This window comes from Sphaerodactylus townsendi, linkage group LG05, assembly GCF_021028975.2.
Source record: "Sphaerodactylus townsendi isolate TG3544 linkage group LG05, MPM_Stown_v2.3, whole genome shotgun sequence".
Lineage (NCBI taxonomy): Eukaryota > Metazoa > Chordata > Lepidosauria > Squamata > Sphaerodactylidae > Sphaerodactylus > Sphaerodactylus townsendi.
Window position 1 is genome coordinate 31,729,845 of NC_059429.1, and position 21,650 is coordinate 31,751,494.

Sequence of the window (21,650 nt, forward strand, 5' to 3'; positions counted from 1 at the left end):
TAAGCAATTCCACAGGATGGAACTCAAAAGCATTATTGCCAACAGGCACAGAAAACCTGGAAAACTTCCCACACAAACTCAATAGAAATGAATGCGAACTATGAAATAATTTCCATTCATTTCAAATAGGCCTGCACAGGTTAATTGTGCTAATATGAATATGATCCCTGAATTAACATATTCAGAGAACAAAACAAGGAAAATACTTTCTTGTTTTGTGCTACAAACGTAAACTAAAAACTGCTCTATAAATTCATAACAGCACTTGAAGTTGATAGACGAGCATAGATCTCATGCAGCAAGAATACAACACACAAAGGGAATCCCTTTTTCTGAATATTAGGAAACACTCCAAAACATGTCATCATCCTGTTAAATGCAGTTCTTCTCATAGTAGAGACAATTCAGCATACACAATGGAGTCCAAATATGCATGCAGTTCAAACAGAACAAAACAAGTGAATTTTTAAAAATCAGATTGTGCCCCAAGTTCAGCAATCAAAAAGGCCATTTAATCATCCTACAACAACCTTTTTTCTGTTCCAATAAATGTTGACAAGTACTGTAGCACTACTTGCTTCTATATACAAAAGAAGTGGGAGAAACCTCTAGAAAATCTCCCTCACCCACTTATACAAACTTGGTGCCATTTAGCTACAAAAAATTCAGACAGCCTTTCTAATTAGTTTGTCATCCCAAGCAAGTCTAAGTGACAGAGAGTTGCTTGACACAAGTCCAACTCATCAAACATACTTAATGCTGTTTGAGGGGGGGAAACTTATTAAAGTTAGGTTTGAGGCTTATTGCTGGGTTTGGAATGCTAGGGGAATTATTGCATTGTCATTTATCAGACCTACCGGTATATTAAGCCTTACAGTTATTTAATTTGCTGGGTGGGAGGAGAAAACTGTTATTCCATTTTATTACATGTAAGTAATTCTATCATAGTCAACATTTCACAACCAGGAGTCAGCTCTAAGACTAGACAAGTTTTGCCAACTGCCTCCAGTATCACCTGGCAGGAGGCTATGGGCAACAGGGAGATGTAACAAGGGATTTGTCACTATTTCTAGCATTTGTTCAAAGAGCCAAACAGGATGAAAGGCAAAAAAAATGTCAAATGGCCGGTGTGATGCACTGCATATAACATCTGTAGATGGTACCATAATATGTTTTGTATACATTGCTCTGGAAAAGTAGTCTAAAAGGTAAGGATACTGGCTGTGGGGGGGGGGGGTAACTGCCTGTGAACTGGAATGACTTTAAGTGAAAGAATGAGAGAGAGAAAAAACCAATGACAGTGAGCCAGATATAGATATACATATTCCTCGAATAAAGTCTATTCTTACTTACACAGTGTCCAACAGTTCTTGTGTGTTTTTCAATGGTTCTTCTGAAACCTAAGATTAATGGTTTCAGAAGTAATAATGCTAGTTGGCCTTAGTTTCCAAATAAGGATTTAACTGAATATGTATCCAATATGATCCTGGGGGCATCATACTTCATGGGAATTTAAAATGGCAGGGAAACTGACAATACTAAGAGAGGGAGGTGTCATGGTTGGATTGCCACTGCCTCTTCAGAGTGAAACTAATAAACTTTGTGAATAAGTTTGACTTTTAATTAGGTAAAACATAGCCTCCAATTGGAAAGAGGATCAATTGAAACTGTAGCTTTGGAAGCAAGTGGCTATAATTACTTACTTTATAGCTTAGATAGCCCAGCAGTACGGTTTCCAATAGACTTATCATAGCCACCGACACCTAAAGATGTAACACATGAAATCATGTTCAATAATCAGAGGACCAAGCAAACATGAAATTATATTATGAAAAGCAACCAAAACCAGCTGATATACAATTGCAAAGATAATTTTTCAAGCTACTAATAAAACTAAATTCCAGCCTTTCATCTCTTCTTCAGAGTTCTTCTCCTAGGAAAAGGCCCACTGGAGCCAAGCAAACATCTATCTAGTCAAATATTTGGATTCCCAAATTAGCGAACATCCATCTGAAACAAGTAAATCTCGGTATGGTAACTATTCCAATAGTTTCACTACTCAACTATTTCACATGTTTCTGTTCTGAATACTGGTCAACCCACAATGCACCATTTATTTTCATGATACCATTTAGTCACTGCCAGGAAAAGAGCCCCTAGGGGATGGGGCGGTTTATAAATCAAAACAATAAATAATAAATAAATAAAAAATCTGCCAGATTTGTAAATATAAAGTCACTGAAAGAGCTAATTCATGCAGCATAAGAATGTAGGAATTGTCTTGATGCACTAAATCATCATTCGTTTTCTACAGCACTCCAACTTCAACAGTAGTGAGACGTTCACAACCAGAGCATGATGTAGTGGCTTCCCCATGCCGTATGTCCCAGCATCTGTTAATCAGAAGCTAAAAGTCATTGATAGACCTATCTTCCATGGTACATATGTTAACTCAACACATGAAGAAGAATGAGGAGAGATTTTCCAACAACAGTCTACAGATGGATCATGTGATCTGTCAGCAAAAGGTACTGACAGCAGCTGATCTTCCCAGCCTTCCTCACCCAAGGAAGCCATTTCCAATCCCAAGAGATTTAATCCCAAGTAGGGTTGCCAGCTCTGGATTGGGAAATTCCTGGAGATTTTGGTGGTGAAGTCAGGGAATTATGGGGTTTGGGGAAGGGGGGGTGACTTCAGTGGGTTATAGAGTCTGCCTTTCAAAGCTGCCATTTTCTCCCGGGGAACTGATCTATGTTTCCTGGACATCTGTTGTAATTACAGGAGATCTCCAGCCACCACCTGGAGATTAGCAACTCTATTCCCAAGGCAGCAGGATATGCATGTAGTAACAGTTGTACAGGTCAGGAGGATGTAATGGGGAAACACTTCCTCCTGCATGAGCAGTGCTTCAGAGGAGGAAGGTTGTGGTTTTGCCCTCCTCCCACTCTATATTGTAGCCTCTCAGTGGTATACCTGCAGAAAATGGTGCTCAGGGAAAGAACTGAAATCAGCCCCCCATTGCACCCTCTCCTCAAAATTGCACCCCCATGGAGAGGCAGAGGGCAGCAGGTGGAGGGGCAGGCAGGCAACTGGCGGTGAGAAGGAAAAGGACCTCGCCAGCGGGCATGCGATGGGTGGACAGGCAGTGGGAAGAACCTCTCCAGTAGGCAGGCAGTGGGCAGTGGGCAGGCAGGTGGATGGGTAGACAGCGGGAAGGAAAGAACCTCTCCAGCAGGCAGGTGGTAGGCGAGCAGGTGGGTGGTGAGCAAGCACCCCCCATGTGACACTCGCAATTGGTGCCTGGGGCATTGGCCCCCTCAGTTGGTCCCCCCAGGTACACCACTGCAGCACCTTGACCAGTTTGGCTATTACTCCACGCAGTTCTTGGAAAACTGAGAATAAGCTCTCCTGGGGCTAGTTAGTGCTATGGGGGATTGAATGGCTGATGATAAAATCTGGGAGCCTTGGACAGGTCTTTCACAGTCCCTTGTAATGGACTCAACCCATTTACGTTTTAAAAGGTCATCCCTGAACAGGCACATAAAATACTACTGACATGAATTGGGAGCTACTTACCCTGCTCCAAAAGTGTGCAACTATTTGTAATATACAACAGTCAGAAAAAGTTCCTGCTACACCCTCCACTTTCTCATTTGATTAAACGAACTCACACCCACACATGGGATATGGAATGAAATGTATTTGGTATCAACAGCATTTTTTTTAAAATGCAGCTAATGGTGACATATCCAAGGCAAACAAACCAATCCAGAAACTAGTTAAACTAGATATCCTGAATAAGCCCCAGTTTGAAACATCATATTTTAAACTGCTTTATAGATGACATTATTTCAAGGTCTCAAATTCAAATTTCTGAGATTAATTTGTCTCAGACACTTCAGACTAGCATTTCCCTTGTCAATTTGAAAACAGCTATAAAAAGAACTAAATGGCATAAAATTACTGCATACATTCAATAACTACAGGTTCTTGTCAGAACTGGGATTTGCAGAGCATTTTACTGAGTCTGGAACTCTGAATAAGATTAGCATGAGAATTTCTAATTTTAAACAAATGTCACTTGCTAATGAAAACCCAACATCCTGAACAATTGCATAATCAAGATTCAGAGCAGATATTATGGGTTGAGAGAAAGTATAAAAATAATAGCAGAGCCAGGAAATCATTCAAATCTCTCCAAATATGCAAAATTGGTTCTGGTTAAAGTGAATCATATGAAGCGGGCATCCAGTCACCCAGCATGCTCAAATTGTTTCATTCTGAAGACAAAAACTTTAAAATTCTAAGTCACTTCAACTTTCATAATCTGCTACTTAAATTTAATGGGTAAGTACTGTATGACTGGGGAACCTGAAACCATGGCGATTGTCCACAAGAGAAGGAGAGTCAGGAAAACACGAACTGGGTTTCAGCAGGATAAAAGGCATTTTGGCCTACCTGCCAAAGGAGGACATGAATGTGCATCATAAAAACCGGAACTGAGGAGAGAGATGCAGGCTAAGTGTCAAAAGGACCTGATTTGCAGAACTTAAGAGTGTCTACTAGGAGGGGCAAGATTCCTAATTATGGATTGAGTTGGGGGAATGATGCTTTCATCAAAGCAGGCAGAAGTTTTAAAAGGTAAAATCTTCCTTTGTTCTGGGTCCAAACACTTTGCCCAGATTCTGTGACCTGTGAGACCCATCAGAGGTTGGTAAGTTGGTGTGCTTGCTCCATCTAGGTAATTATCTGGTATGGTAACTTAGCTAGACTCATGTGTTATTTTTATTTCCCCTAGGTCTAAATCTCCTAGCTATTATAGCTACTTTCCAGACATGTGCTTTAATTCAATTTTTACTAATAAATCTTCTTTCCTAGCTAGTTTGAAGCTCTGCCCTTTGTACTTTCTCAAAGGCAGCCTTTCCAGGGTTCCCCAATGTGCTGGTTACGGGAGAATCTAAGGGTTGCCATCTCCAAGATAGAAAATACCTGGAGTTTTTGACGAGGAAGCCTGAGGATGGTTCAGTTTGGGGAGGGAAGGGGCCTCAATGGGGTATAATACTATAGAGTCCACCTTCCAAAGCTGTTGTTTTATCAGGATGAAGAAAGCAGCAGTGGAGGCATGGCCAGGCCATCGAGGGGATGTGGTGGGGGCATTCCGGGGCAGGCAAAGCTGCAGCAAGGTGCAGAGTGCGCATGGGCTCCAGGCACAGTTTCCTCTCATTCCGCCTCTGCACCGGATTAATTTCTTTGTTGCTTAGTCTGAGACAGCTTTGGCCATCGTAGCCAAAGGGCCTGCCCACAGTATTACTTGAACCAGAACTGGTTATGCCTACCAAAACCTGAGACAGGAAAATTGTGTACTTTCAGTTTTCTTTTTAATTGCTTCCCATGACTGTACAGAAATGCTAACCATTTCCAAATAACAGATCTTTCTTACATGAACTTGGCAAAGAGCAAGAAAAACTTCAAGTCTAATTCCATGTGCTCATTGAAGCCTAGACTTGTGTTTCCTGAAGATCAAGCCCCCCTCCATGGCAACCCACCTGTTCTCTTCCCACCAGTTAAAACAACGTGTTCTAATTTTTCTTGTATATAAAAAAGCAGCCTGACTGACAAAATAGAATGTTCTACAATCAACTAAGAAGCAAGATTAATATATTTCAATAATTTTATTTTATTGACCTGCATCTTCAGAAAGGCATTTCTAGAATATTTTCTGTTTTATCCTTTCAAATCACTGAGGTCTATGGAATGAGAACTTAAGCTCTATTTCATGAGCAGCTGGAAGCCAAAGCACTTATCCTACCCATCTTAATTTCTGTACTATAAAATGGCTTTGCACAAATAATACAAGTTCATCCATCCATCCATCCATCCATCCATCCATCCATCCATCCATCCATCCATCCATCCATCCATCCATCCATCCATCCATCCATCCATCCATCCTTCCTTCCTTCCTTCCTTCCTTCCTTCCTTCCTTCCTTCCTTCCTTCCTTCCTTCCTTCCTTCCTTCCTTCCTTCCTTCCTTCCTTCCTTCCTTCCTTCCTTCCTTCCTTCCTTCCTTCCTTCCTTCCTTCTTCCCTTTTCACTCTCTCTCCTCCTTCCTTCCTTCCTTCCTTCCTTCCTTCCTTCCTTCCTTCCTTCCTTCCTTCCTTCCTTCCTTCCTTCCTTCCTTCCTTCCTTCCTTCCTTCCTTCCTTAAATTTCTAGTCTATTCTCCCCCACCAAGACAGGTTCAGACCAGTTTACAACAATAAAATGCATGCATTAAAGTCACAAAACATTCCAAGCATAAATCTAACTTCAGATGCCCTAACCCATATCCTAAAACCCAGCGAGGGAGGGACCAGTCAATGAATAATTTAAAAAAAATAGGAACAGTAAATTAAGAAAAAACGAGAAAGGGGAAAAAAGAAAGGGGGAGGGAAGCCAGCTAACATAGACCCTCAACTGTAAGCCTGGCAGAACTGCCCTGTCTTGCAGGCCCTGGAAAACTGAGTGAAATCCTGCAGAGCCCAGGTCTCATTCAACAAAGTGTTCCACCAGGACATGGCCAGAGCCCAAAAGGCCATGGTTCTGGCTGAAAACAACAAGACAGATTTTGGTCCAGGGACAATCAGTTGATTGTTCTTGCTAAGCATAATGCTCTCTAGGGTGTGTATTGTGAAGGTAATCTCACAAAGGTTCCCCAGACCATTTAGCTATTATGTGAAGGCCCCTAGAATGTCTGCACAATCCCCTCTAGTTTCAAAGGGGCACCAGAGAGAATAATATTGAATTCAGCCAAAATTAACTTTTAGGCTAAAGAAATCCCTGTAACTGAAGGAATATTTTTATACCAATGACCTATATTCAAAAGTAAAGAAAGATCAGCTATTATGATCTTCATTAAGTAGATGGAACTCTCTCTAATTTATCACACGGTATTCTGGATTTTTAACTTTGTGAAAAATTGCACATGGGAGCCAATCAATAACAAGCATGGTATCATGCAATATTATAAAAAAAGTACTATTTGTATCAGCCATTTTCACTATTATCTGTAGTACTTCTAGATTTTATTTTATTTGTTTTATTTTATTGGGCTTGCCATCCTACCCTTTCCTAAGTCATGCTCAGAATGGCTGAGCCAAAGTCACGCTCAGAATGGCTAACATATGCAATTACATAATATACAATTCATTCAGAATTAAGTTCAAACGCAATTTAACAACTCTTCACTGGCTCATAAAGTGTGCTCCTTTCCGAGAAGTGGGAGATCTATGTCAAAAAGAGATGAACTTTTTGAGAAGTGTCCACTTCATTCAAGAGCCTCTTTGCTTGACTGAATGAAGATATATACCCACTTTTCTACCTTATGAAAAGGAGCATACCCACTGGTTACGTATGAGCAGGGGCTTAATCATTGCAAAAGCTTTTTTCAAAGATAAGTTTTCATGTTAAATTAAATTGTATTCAAGCATATTTCAGTAAAACTCATACAGTCCAAAGGACACATGCAGAAATCCTGGGGTTTTCTGTTCTTCTTCCCACTTCAGATCCTTTGTTCCTCTCAGAAGTTCCTCCCAATAGTGGGGAACCTTCAGGACAAGGTTCAATGTGGCATGGACAGCCACAGTTAACAAAGGGAGAAGAACTCCAAGCCCAGCCCACATTTGAACATGGAACTCTTTGGATCTCAACCTTATCCTGATTTACTATTATTCTCAGTGTTTACCCTTCCACTGGTTTGACATTTGAGTAGCATTCTATACCGCTTTCTCTGCACAGTCATCAATTAGTTCTAGAATGCTGTTATGCAACATTTGCAAGAACTGTAGAAAACCAAAAGCTTGCATTACCTGAAGTCCCCATAATGGTAAGCTTCTGTTCACCCAAATAATAGGCCTCCTATTAAAATACAGGAACACATTTAATGAGAGTCTCTAATCAAAGGGCACTTCAGAACCTATTGTGATAGCAAAGTAACTTTTGTAAAACACATCAACAAGTGTGGCCTTGAGTAGGCATATTTGTGATAACCTGAGAATAATATAACCATTCTTTTAAAGGTTTTTAATGCCTTCCAACCATTCCTGTTTAACACCTTAAAAATATAAGCAGCCCAGAGCCAGAGAACTGATTGGAATTTAACACGCACACACCCACACACACCAATGGTGCAGTGATAGGAGAAACTGTAACCAGCAGAATTCTCCTTCTGTCCAAAAGAGAGAGAAAGAAAATACTCCTTAACCCATAATACAGTAAATGAATAATAAGATTTGAGTATGTAATTTATTATAAACTTATTAGTAATATCAAATTGAGATTATTGTCAAGGCATTATACAATACACAGAAGGTACTACCATGAATCTTGTATTTGTAAATAGTGCATATACATGTGTCCCTTTTTTAAAAGCCAGATGGATTTTGACTCTCTTCAGTAGCTATTTTTTTAATTATAAAATTCCTTGTAGAAATACTTCCACATTTATTATGCTTCTCATGCCATAAAAGCAACCCCTAATCTGCATTACTCAATTTAAAGTGGGGGAGTAGTTACAGCAAAGCCTGCAAGAAAGAAGTGGTCCAATTTTCAACCTTCTACCCAACCTTGTCCTCATGGAGGGAGGAACAAAAACTGCCCTGGCTCCCATTAGGAAAGGAAAGGACTACTCATGAAACTAATATTGTGAATTTCTGCTGCTTCATTGCTCTTCTGAGGAGATTACTGCTTATTCCACAGTCATGCTTCCATAGCATTGACCCAAGGATGTGGGTAAGAGATTTTTCCCGGGTTCAACCCCCCATTACACGTCACAAACTCCGCTCTCCGTTTGTGGGGTTTTTTTTGTATTTTTAGTGTTTTTTTCCATTTTTGGCCTGCAGGCGGCACAGATTTTAGGTTAGCAACCACATTTCAGAGATATTTTGGAAGACTCTTCTGATGATACCACCCAGGTTTGGTGAGGTTTGGTTCAGGGGGTTCAAAGTTATGGACTCCCAAAAGGAGTGCCCCATCCCCCATTGTTTCCAGTGGGAGGTAATAGAAGATGGGGCTACACCTTTGAGGGCCCATAACTTTGGAGCCCCTGAACCAAACTTCACCAAACCTGGCTAGTATCATCAGGAGAGTTTTCTAAAGACACCCTGAAAGTTTGGTGCTGCTAGCTTAACAATTGCACCCCTGACAGCAGGCACTCCCCAAATTTCCCCAGATTTTCCTTTTAAATCCACTCCCTTCAGCATGGATTTAAAGGGAGAATCTGAGGTCCCCAGTTTAAACATTAAAAGTGATGCTGTTTCTGGGTGGGGGATAATCCACTCCAAAACAGAATCACTTTCAATATTGTTTTAACTGAGGACCTCAGATTCTTCCTTTAAGATGGATTCAAAAGGAGAATCTGGGCTCCCCAGTTTAAACACCATTGAAAGTGATGCTGTTTGGGGGTGGATTCCAGAATCACAGTGGCCGCCCATGGGGGGGGGCGCAAAACTCAGATTTTTCACTGGGCTCCATTTTCCCTCGCTACGCCTCTGCCCAGAGGGGAGGGCAGAAGGGACTGCCGGCTGCCGGCTAGGAGCCCAGCTGGTGGGGGGGGCAGGGGAGTCTGCCATCCCTGGCCTTGGAGAGCTGCTTTTATAAGCACTGAGGCCAGGGGGTGGGCCTTGGGGAGGCGTGACCATGCCCACAGTGGAGAGTGGGGGCATGGTCCCACCTCCCAAACCCACCCCATAAAAAATCTATACCTACATCACTGAATTGACCCAAGAGAAAACCCTGATAGACTGTGGTTATCAATATTCTATTTTCTGTACCAAATATATTTTGCAGTAAGTGCAATCTTAGCAGAGTAACCCATCTTGCAAAAGTGCAGCTATCTCAAATAGTTTTTTTCCAAACAGTAACTGATAACATCTAAATGCAAAAACGTATCTCAATTATTGTAGACATAACCTTAAAACTTACCAGTCTATTGCTGCAGGAGTGTAGTTTTGGTTGGAACAAGCCCGATTTAATTCCTTGCTGCCAATATCCGCAATGCCAAATGTTAAAATCCATTTTCATTTAAAGTAATGTAACAGCGCAACAAATGGTATTACAGCAAAAAAAAAGCCAGACAAGATAATTAGCTTATTGTAACAACATTCTGTAAATAGTTGCAAAATAATGTGCAGAGCAATCTAATAGCATATTGTCTCAGGAAGATGAGCAGTTCAACTATGAAACGGTAATACTTGGTATTAAATACATATGGAAAAAAGACACAGTTAAGGCTGGTTACTTTCAAAAAATACATTGTCATAGATGCATAAAAAACAAGATTTTAGACAGCTAATATAAGAGCCATCTTCTCCCATTCAAAATACCACCAACAGCCACCTTGTTGCAGAAACTTTTCAACAAAAAGAATGGCTTGATTTACTCCTGCAGAGAGCTCAAGGAAGAGTGTGTCTTCAGATGGGGGCACTGGGGAAGGATAGAAGGGTTGGTTGGCATGCAAAAAACGTCAAAATTTCATCCAGTGTTGCTGTTTTCCTTGGGACTGCCCCTCCTTCCCGTTTATACATCCCCCTGCACCCAACTCATGGCTGCTTCACTGTAAGGCTTTCATGTGCATGCATGGCTGTGCAGAATTGAGTTTGCATCACTCTCCTGAGTTGCAAAAGAGAAACAACCCCAAAAATGAACTTCTTCCCCACTTGGTTTCTTGTTAATAATTGTTAATGCAAGTCCCCCTCATTTTAATGAAATGGACTACTCTTTTGTACATAGCTTTTTGGAAGCAAATCTCATTGGATTTAATTGGATTTGTTTCAAAGGGAACCTACAAAACCTTTTGCTGTACAAAAGGGTTTATATTGATTTTGTAAAACTGCAGCTGAGGAATGGAACAGGTACTTATGCTAGATCTGCCATAGCAAGACTTAGTTACATGGTAGTTATAAAAGAATTCACTTGATCTCCATTTATTTAGTTAAATTGAATGATTTTAAAAATTGACATATAATTAAATGAAACATGCATGGTTGCAATGTGTGTAGCTGACTATTTTTAGTTTCAGTTTTATTAAAATATCAATTTCCAACTAGAAATCTCTCAATGACAAGCCTGAATAAAAAGGCCTGAATATCCTTTATAAACTGTAACATAATAGTCATGCTCCTCTGATACTGGAGGTATGTATCATGACTAATATCCATTTTGAATAGTAGCCATGGATAGCCCTATCCTCCATTAACATATCCACTCATCTCTTTAAAACCTTCCAAGTTGGAGGCCATCACTACATCCTGGGGCAGGGAGTTCTACAATTTAACTATGTGTTGTGTAAAATACTGCGGCCGTTTCTGCACAGAGGTGGAAGGGGTCGGGTCGGCGCAATCCACGCCGACCCGACCCCTCTGGGACCGTTTGCATGGACGGTCCCAGAAACGGCAGGGACGATGGCGCATCGTCAGAGTGACTCACCTGTCCTGCGGCCCTCTGGCACGTCGCCGAGGCCAGGGGACATGCCCCCCTGCCCTGCGCGACCGCTCCAGGATCGCAGGGCAAATGTAACAGCGCAACAAATGGTTGGGCCGCAGGACAAGTGAGTCACCCGGTCGGGGGGGAGGGAAGGCGCCTGGAAGCCGCTGCCATTCGCGACGGGCTTAGCGGCTCAGTCAAGCGGCAAGTTTCCCAACAACCTCGCTTGCGGCCCGAGATTGAGAGAAACGACTGGCTTCGCGCCCGATCTGAGGGCGTGCGCTGAGGGACGGCGGAGAGGGCTGAGCAGCGGAACTGCATGCCCCTGTGTGAATGGCTCCCTGGGGACGGCGTTTTTGCAGTCCCCAGGGCGCCATTAACTGCCCGTGCGGAAAGGGCCTTCCTTTTGACTGTTTTGAATCTCTCACTCTTCAGATTATTCTTCATCCCACCTACATTTTAGCCTGCCTTGCTACTGCCATATTTCAGACATGAGAGTTCAATTTTGGGGAGTGGATAGGCGACTGATACCCCTTGATTTTGGAGAAGGGGAGATCCATTATAAAGTGCCTTTTCTGTAGACAGCATAAGTGCAACTAGGTGGATATCAGGGAAGACATTAAGAAATACGGTAAGTCCCCTGCTTTGACAAATGCGACCTCTGGGTTTCTTTTTGGGAGGGTGAAAAGGCTGGTTCTTTCTATCTTTATAGTTACTGTCCCACTGATATGCTCAAGGCATTTAACAGCACTGCTATTAGATAGACAAAAGTGTGCTTGGAGTAGGGGAAGGTGATGGAAGTGTTGGAAAGGAAGATTTGTTAGTAGGCAATTGAGAGGCTGAATCAAAGGAGGGAATTTTGGGAAAGGGGTGAGAATTGAGGGATGGAGGAAGAAAGAAGTTGGGGGCATGTTGAGCAGAAATGGTGGAAGGAGTGAATGGATGAGAGGGAGAGCCATGAGGAAAGGCACGGGGTAAATATTTTGATAAACTTTATAAATATAGTTGCAATCCTTTTTCTCTCTCTTGGGCTGATTCCACATGGGCCAAAAACAGCAGTGTGAAAACGGTGTGAAAATGGTGTAAAAGGGTTTAAAACAGTGTAAAAGGGTTTATACTGTTTTCACACTGTTTTCACACCGCTGTTTTTAGCCCATGCGGAATCAGCCTTGGGCTCAAATGGGGTTATGCAAATATTCATTGTTGATCTGTGAAATTTCTGGTCCTTCTGTCACAAAGTTGTATTTATAATGTGGCATTAACAGCATTTTGTGTGGTGTGGAGAATCAGAGTATTGGTTAAAGTGATGGTGCAGCTGGATGGAGGGATACAACACATGGGCCTGTGTGGCAGAGGAGTACGGCTCATGTATTGTACAGTTATGTAAAAGATGAGTGTTGAATGTTTTTGGGAGGTGCAATTTTAGTGCTTGCCCCAGGTGCCATTTTCTATAGATACACCCATTTGAAATACAAAGCATGGTAATTTCTAAAATTTACCTTCAACCTGAAGTGAGTCTAAAAACCCTCTCCCCAGCCCCTCCCAGCATGTAGAATGCTACTCTAATAAACACCCAGATACCTTGGAATATATAGTTTTCTCAGAGCATCTAAATAGAGTAGCAGTATTTCAGAGGCTAGGCCACTGACAATAAAGAGAAGAAAGAAGGAAAAGAACTGTCACTACAGGAAGGAAGGAAGGAAGGAAGGAAGGAAGGAAGGAAGGAAGGAAGGAAGGAAGGAAGGAAGGAAGGAAGGAAGGAAGGAAGGAAGGAAGGAAGGAAGGAAGGAAGGAAGGAAGGAAGGAAGGAAGGAAGGAGGGGAGGGAGGGAAGGAAGGAAGGAAGGAAGGACGGACGGACGGACGGACGGACGGACGGACGGACGGACGGACGGACGGACGGACAAGGTTTGGGAATTTCATAGCCTCAGGCATGAAATTATAATTCCATTTCGAACTCTTAGATAGAGACAGAGATAGAGAGGCATTGACGTGTTCTCTACTTTTGCTTGTAAGTGCTGCTTCCAACCCTAGCTTGAGGAATTTTATCGTTATCCAGTTAATAAGAATCAATTTTTCCCCCAGGATGGCTAAGAACATTTGTAAATTATGTCACCTGGTCCAAAAGCACTGCATAAAACCCAAGTAACATTTATTCAGGCCTCATTAAAGCTAGTGGTTAATTTTTTAGGGGATTGGTTAGAACATCTTGTACAATAATAACTTTCATGTGAGTGTGGCAAAAGTGATTTACTACATTCTGGAGAGCAGGATGAAGAAGTAGAACATCTTGTAGGTAGAGACCAACTTCAGTAGTGAGCAGTATAATGTATTTAATAACAACAATCAAAAAGGCCTACTGTATATACTGGTGTATAAGACTACTTTTGAACCCTGGGAAATCATCTGTAAAGCCTGGGGTCGTCTTATACGCCAGGTACGTAGTCTTATATGGCGAGTATAACCCAAACTCTATATTTTAACTGGGAAAGTGGGGGGGGTCGTCTTATACACCCAGTCGTCTTATACACCAGTATATACGGTAATATAATCCAGAGCAAAGAGACATGTAAACTGTTTAATGACTTCAAATAAAAAAGATTGCTTGCAGAAAGCAATTACACTGACTTTCAATCAACAACCATATTGTTTATTTGAATATCAATGTTCCTAGGATACCTGCAAACCAAGTTAAGTGCCAGGTTTGTGGACATACTGCCTCATCTTCTGATTTATGGTGTTTATTTAGAATGAGGCTCTATAAACCTACTTTGAATGGTGACCAAAACCTATGCAAACAGTAATTATCACCCATACAGGTGTCATGGAAACTGAGAACTGGTCAATGAAAGGTTGGATGTGATAAGGCTTGTTGGATCATTGAGGCGCCAACAGATGTCACACTAGGATTTCAGTGACAGAGGTCTCTTCCCCCCCCCCTTTCTTTAATTCAGCAGTATCGATAGTTAAAAAATTAATCAGTTGCATCATGGACAGTGAAGATGATGAACATGTAGGTATATATGCATGTGAGTCTAGTGGCTTGGGACTACTTTGCTATGTGAGATTTAAAAATCAATTAATGTACGTTGGTTTCAACATATGCTTTATATAGGAATCATTAAGTTAAAGTAAGCACGTTTCAGTGCTCATCTGTAACACTGAGAAGTCTGTGAACTCCCACCATTTCCTTTTCTCTGTAATGCTGGCTGCCCTCTGAAAATGAAACCATTAGATCTAGAGACTACAATAACAAAAGAAACCACAACACAATAATCGAAAAATCTTGTATTTTTTTTCATTATGCACTGTTGAGATAGATAAATTGTTTAATGTTCATATTAATTACAATAACTATGAAACACCCCATTTTCATAGTTATTGTAATTAATAACCAAAGAAACACACAAATCTAATATGCAGTACAAAAGCTACTAATATCAAAATAAACAAACAGATATCTAGAGGTATTAAAAGGTATGTATCATATCAACTAATCATCAATTCACATATGCACTTGTTTGAATCAGTAACCTGTAATGGGTAGTGAATATGAGAACTTAGAACTTTAGTAAACGAAATTTGTACATGTAATGATTTGTGTGTGTGTGTGCGTGTGCATATGTACATGTGCATGAGCACGAGTGTGACTTTAAACTGAAAGCTGAGTTTGAGAGAGAAAGGGGGGATGAGAGGGGGATGAGAAAGAGCAATATGATTGGTTGGTTCTAGAGTGTGAATGTGGGAGGACTGCTGGACTGGAAGAGTATGACAGGGTTTCAGGGTCAAAAGACTGAGAGTGTCAATAGTCAGAGAGAGTTAAAGCTATGTGTGAGCATGGCAGAATGTGTTAGGGCTTCTGAGTGAAAATAACAAATCAGTAAAAGCTCTGTGTGAGCAAATGCTAGTGAGTGTGTTAGGATTTCTGTGTGAGAAGTCACAGAGCAGTGGCGTAATGCCCATTGGGCAAAGAGGGCAATTGCCCAGGGCGCCCCCTTGTGGCAGGTGCCAAAAATGCAGGGTTTATTTGTGGTTTTGTATTTTAGTGGGTTTTTCATTTTTGGTCTGCAGGGGCGCAGTTTTTAGGCTAGCCCCTTAAATCCAACTCAAAGGGAGAATCTGGGGTTCCTAGTTTAAATAATATTGAAAGTGATGCTGTTTCCCCCAATTGGGGGGACTGGATACAACACCATAAAATGTTTTCATAGCAGTAATAAAACATTTTGAAAGCATTTTGAAAATGTTTTCAAAAAATTATTTCTGCTGTGTGGCATGGCCTATTGCTGTGTTCAGATTTGTGAGTTGGGGCATGTTCTATAATGTGATTGTGACTTTGAAACGACCTGGTGTAAAAAAATCATTGCTTGGTCACAGTGGGGGAGGGCGGCTGCCCATAGGGGGCACCAAACTCCAGTTTGCCTAGATACGCCACTGGGTTTAGCTACAAGGGGAAGGGGGCTGCGCATTGTACCGGGCATGCTCCTGGGGGGCATCAAACTCAGGTTTTGCCCAGGGTTCCAGTTTGCCTAGTTACACCACTGTCACAGAGTGTCGAACCTTTGTGACAAAGTTAGTCAGAAATTAAGAGGGTATCCAGAGAAAGTCAGAACCGCAATAAATTGTTAGACAAAATAAAGACAGAGTGTCTAAAAGAGCTATGAGGGAGAGGGAGAAGTTGTCAGAAAGTGTCAGAATGAATTTATGTTCAGTAAAGTCCTCAAAGTGTTTGTTGCCTCAGTTTGATTTTATTTTATTTTGTAAATATTTTGCTTGAAACCTTGAAGTTACCTATCAGCTTTAAATAAATTCTTACTCTGAAGAAACATTGGAATCCCACCCTATTTTCCTTAGGACCACAAAGACCTTTCACTTTGCCTTATATGCCCCTTACACAGTACTAAAAGGAGATTAAAAGGGTTGGGGGGAATTTATATTCCTAGTAACAGCTACCATACAGGGAAGAATTAAGGGAACAAACATTAGTTGGCACTTACATCACTTTTGGCGGCTGTGGGGAGAAGTGTCACCGCAGTACATAAATTAATTTTAGAAAATTTCCAAGTTAAACAAGAATGTGGGATACATAATGTTGCCAGCTCTGGATTGGAAAATTCCAGGAGATTTTGGGGGTGAGGACTGAGGAGTGTGGGGTCTGGGAGGGGAAGGACTTCAATGGGATATAATGCCATAGAATCCACCTTCCGAAGTGGCCATTTTCTCCTGATGGACTGATCTCTATTCCCTGAAAATCAGTTGTAATTCCAGGAAATTTCAAGTCCTCACCTGGAGATTGGCAACCCCAATGGTATAGTCAGTTCACAGAACTGCAAAATGAAATGAAGGGCATCCGATTGTTACCTACTAATTCACAGGAATCTCACTCCTACAAACGTTTGTGCTGCTGTTCGTTGCCAAGATGTAGGTTTTAACATTAGAATAATGTAAGCTTTAAAGTGTTCTCTCTATTTTATGGAGCTTATTTTGTACTCTAACAACTTCCATTAACAACTCCGTCAATCTCTGCAGACATGTTCTTAGGAAACACAATCCACTTTTGAGAACACATACAGTGAATCAGTTGCTAAAAATTATCTGATCCATTAAAATAACTGTGTGCATTAGAAAACAAGTGATACAGAATGAAAAGCGTTAAAGAGATCTCTATATTGTTCCTCAGAACTATAAGAACGGACAGATATGAACAATCAGCTAGGCTGAACTCCCTGTTTAGCACCATGAAGGGGGAATTCATTAAACTTACTAAAAAAACCTTTAAATTTCTTGAATGTTTCAACCCAGCTGGTACTAATACGTTCATCTCAAAGTCTGTTTTAGGCAAGCCTATGTAAAAATTTATCAAGTTGAGAAATTTCACCAGTCATATGAAATTCATACTCTGTGCATGTGTGTAGCCTCAAAATACTTCAGATAATTCGCCTAGCTGAACCCAAACTCCATAAATACCAAAAAGACGTATAAAATATTTATAATTCAAATTGTAACAAAATCCAGAATATTATTATTTATTATTATTTATTATATTTCATAGACCACTCAATCCCAAAGGGCTCTGTCAACATATCCAGAATATGTTGAATAAATCATCGATAAAGCATTCCATCATCAATGACCACACATCAAAACACAGGTTCATTAAAACAACAATTTAGATGTTGCACTAGGTTTCATAAGTGGGGAAAAATACTAGAAATGAGATTGTTATTATATACTTAAAATTATATTTTTCTATATATCAAAACTGTCTTGGCTCATGATAACATTAAAGCTCTCTGCTCTTTGACCCAACCAAGAGCTGCAATTGTTTACAATTATTCAGCAAGGCAATAGTAGTAAGTATACAATTCTCTCTTAAACATTTCGGTCTCAGAAACAAAGAACCTGTTCTGTTTCAAATACAGTGCCCTCCCCAATTTGTAACTCTTTCATGTTAGTTATGCCCAATGTCAATTGCTCAATTCCTTTCAGAATTCAACTCTTTCAGTTGAACAACCCTCCAGAAACATCAGTATTGTGCGGTTCCATGATTCTTTCCATGTGTTTAAAGAGGTGTGTGGCTCAGAGATTTAAGAGAGAGAAGTCCTTTCTTTAAAGCTGAAACACTGAAATATAATCCTATGCAAACTTACTCCAATCGAAACCCTTAAACAGACAGGACTACCATGGGATTTCACTGTAAGAGGACAAAATGTGTAGTAGGGAGGACATTAACATGATGGCATATAATGCATGACAAACCCTCCCAATTAATATAGCCTAAATACCAAATTATTTGTTGTTATCATTGCTCAAGGGAATGAAAAATAACTTCCAGATAAGGGTTTGTTTGCATTTTTTGTTTTTGTCATCTCTTCAGGGCACAGGCACTCTACAGCGGTATCTTAATATTTCACCGTCTCATTCGTGAGAAGCCTGCAATAACTGAATGGCAGATGGATCTACAAAAAAAATGAACTTTTTCTAATCTGTAACTGAATGTGTTTCACATTTCTTGCCTAATACTAAATGGCCTCTGCTCTCCAGCATGCTAACTATTGATCAGCATGCTACTTTTATAATACAAATGATTAAAACAGGTTTTCTCAACAGATGCCAAATAGAAATTGTGGTGACAGTAAGAAAAACAATGTAGGCTGCAATCCAAAGGCCATTCAACTAATGTCAGTGATACAGTTTATAAAGCATTTTCAGACAAATGAAAGAGAGAAACATTACCATCCATGTTCTCGAGAAGGGTCATCCAAGAGCACACGAACTATATACAAGAAACAACTTAGCAGCTTGAGTGAAAAATTGAACAAGCGTATTCTGAGGCCTGTTTAAAAAGAAAGAAAGTGAATGAACAATTTTGACTCCTACATCCATATATTATTGTAAAACAGAGCAAAAAGCCATGTCCTCAGACACAGAGGAAAACAACATTGAGCAAAGATATTCTAATTAAAATTAATATCAAAAGACTGATGTGGGAAGCCTATAAAATATTGAATTATAGTCAAAGTGGAAGCTGCATTGTTAAACCACTAAAAATCAGACAAAGAGAACATTGGTGCTGAATGCATAATTTCATGTCAATTGTCATTTGTGGAAAAAAAGTAAATTATTTAAAGCTACAACAATCAGCTACAATTGAGCCGACGTGGTGTGCTGGTGGACAAAGCTAGGGATTGAAGAAAGAGTCTCAGCTTCAGCTTCTCATTCATCTTTGAAACCAAACAGGCAGATTTCTGGTGCTCACTATCTCTCACTTTCAAGATGAGGACAAAAAAGAGTGAATCCAATATATGCCAACCTTCCTCCTTGGAGGAAGGATGAGATACACATTTTCAGTAAGCAGGAGGTTCTGATAATAAACACTACTGTTATTCATGCCTCCAGTATCATGTCTATTAGCATGAATATGCATGAATGTTTTTAAAACCTGGAAGCCATCAACGGAATAATCTTCAAAATATTAGTTCCCTTTAAAAAAAACAAATCTAGTAAGTATTATTTAGTATAACACAAAATATTAATGTAGAAGTTCAGCAATAGTCTTACTGCAAAGAAGTTTATGAGAAAAGAAGATACATCTTCCAAGGAGCAGCAGTGGCATAGTGGTTAAGAGCAGGTGTACTCTAATCTGGGTTTGATTCCCCACTTTGCTGCTTGAGCTGTGGAGGTTTGTCTGCGGAATTCAGATTAGCTTGTGCTCTCCAACACACGCCAGCCGGGTGACCTTGGGCTAGTCACAGTTCTTCTGAGCTCTCCCAGCCCTATCTACCTCACAGGGTGTTTGTTGTGGGGGGGGGGAGGGGAAAGGAAATTGTAAGCCCCTTTGAGTCTCCTTACAGGAGAGAAAGGGGGGATATAAATCCAACTCTTCCTCTTCTTCAAGTGAAGTCACTCTGGTTTGCATGCACAACTGCTGCTGTCTGAAATATTTGTTTTCAAGACGGAGAATATTTCCTTTAAATCACTTTCACCACACTGAGAATGTATGTGCTCATTGTCACCCACTGTCACGGTGTTCAAATAATTTCAGGCTTCTCCAAAGTAGTGTTTCATCTGGCAAGTAATTCAACGGTATAATCCCACAAACAATTCAGGTTTCTGATCCAATATCCAATTAGAGATGGGTGAAGTCACCTAGGCTTAATTCAGCAAAAAGCTCCGCAAAATCAGTTTCTTCCCTCTCCCAGGGAAAAAAAGAAAATAATGCAGGCCATTCTGAGCCTATATTCTGAATTCCAACTTAAAGTATAACATGGTGCAACACTGGTTGTCTCTGGAAGCTCTGAATATTTACCTTCTTCTTTTCAACACACACCTGACTTGGGACAACTTGACCTGTTGTCCTGGTTCGGACATGGGACTCTTCTCGTAACACAGACATGAATCAATTAGCATTTATACAAAAGCAAGTTAACTACAAACTCTTGTAACCCTGCTATGTGTCATAACGGAAAACCTGACCTGTAGATCCGGAAAAAAATATGGAAAAGCATCCACTTTGAAGAACACAGCTGCTACTCTTGCAATAAATATTTTTCTTCCCGGAGAGGGCTAATGCCCCAGAAATTTCATTTAAAGTTGCCTCTTCAGTATCCCTAGAATCTGAACACTGACGTGCAGAAGCAATTCATTCAACAGTGAGCTCAACTGTCTCCACTTGCTTAGAAATCCACTAGGATTCTCCCCCTACAATAAAAGTAATGCAAATCAGATACTCTGCCTGAGCTAATTCATGAGACAACCTCACATTAGTACAATTCTAAAGACACTTTCATGAGAATAAGCCCATTAAGGAGACTTGAGTAGAATTCTGAGTACACCTGCTTAGGAGTGCACTATTATTTACTTCTTTCCTTCTATTCTGCTCTGATCAAGGAAATAAGCTTTCCAGAAGCCAAGTACTGCTTCTATCCTGCCAGCGAGTAAAATTTCAGGCTGGGGCTCCAAAAAGTCCAAAAGCAGAGAATTTGAATCAAGAAGCCACTGGAGATAGTAACCAAGCTCCCATTGATTGCACTAGCTGCTTCATATTTTCAAGAGTAGATATTGGGAAGGAGCCAGCAGCCATCTTCAAGCCATAGCAACTGACAGTGAATCTAATTGTGAGTAAAAGACAAGGGTGCATGAGAATGAAGCACCTGCTGGGATGTATCAGACCCTATTTTTTGTGCCTCAAGAGTACCATCTGGCACAGACAACATAATGACTTTATATTAGTAACAGGTGCCATTTTCACCTTTCCCTGGTGTGTTTAACATGTTTCAGATTAAACAAGCTAAGGGGCATTGAACAGTCACAAGAAGGGGGGAGTAAAACAGCTGGGAAATCCCATCCCAAATAGTGCAATAGCACAAGGCTGCTGGCTGTAATCAGATGACAGGTTTCTTGATTCCTTAATACTGAGCCTCAGAATTTTATGCTTGTAGTAAAATTGCCCTGAAAAATGAGTGTCAGAGCTAAACAAGAAGATGACCACCAACACAGCCATGAACCTGAATAGAACAGGTTCTATTGAATGGAGCAAGATCGTCTTCTTTCAGCCTCCAGGGGGGTGGGGATTATTTATTGCCATCTGTTTTTAACATTTGATATAATAGTGTCCAGTATTACAGTATTTTAATGTTTGGTATTTTTATATATTTAAAGTTTTAATGATTGTTTATTGTAATTTAATGTTGTG

General features: G+C 40.5%; 1 protein-coding gene across 1 annotated transcript in view; it reads right to left on the bottom strand.

The window, feature by feature from the left end:
• KCNT2 (potassium sodium-activated channel subfamily T member 2) overlaps window positions 1-21,650 on the bottom strand; it is a 252,026-nt gene that overhangs the window by 126,408 nt on the left and 103,968 nt on the right. The window contains exons 3-6 of the mRNA XM_048498157.1: window positions 18,692-18,791; window positions 9,960-10,016; window positions 7,847-7,895; window positions 1,704-1,763 (exon numbers count right to left, since the gene is read on the bottom strand). Of these exons, the coding sequence (XP_048354114.1) occupies window positions 1,704-1,763; window positions 7,847-7,895; window positions 9,960-10,016; window positions 18,692-18,791 (266 nt within the window). The remainder of the gene's footprint in view (window positions 1-1,703; window positions 1,764-7,846; window positions 7,896-9,959; window positions 10,017-18,691; window positions 18,792-21,650) is intronic.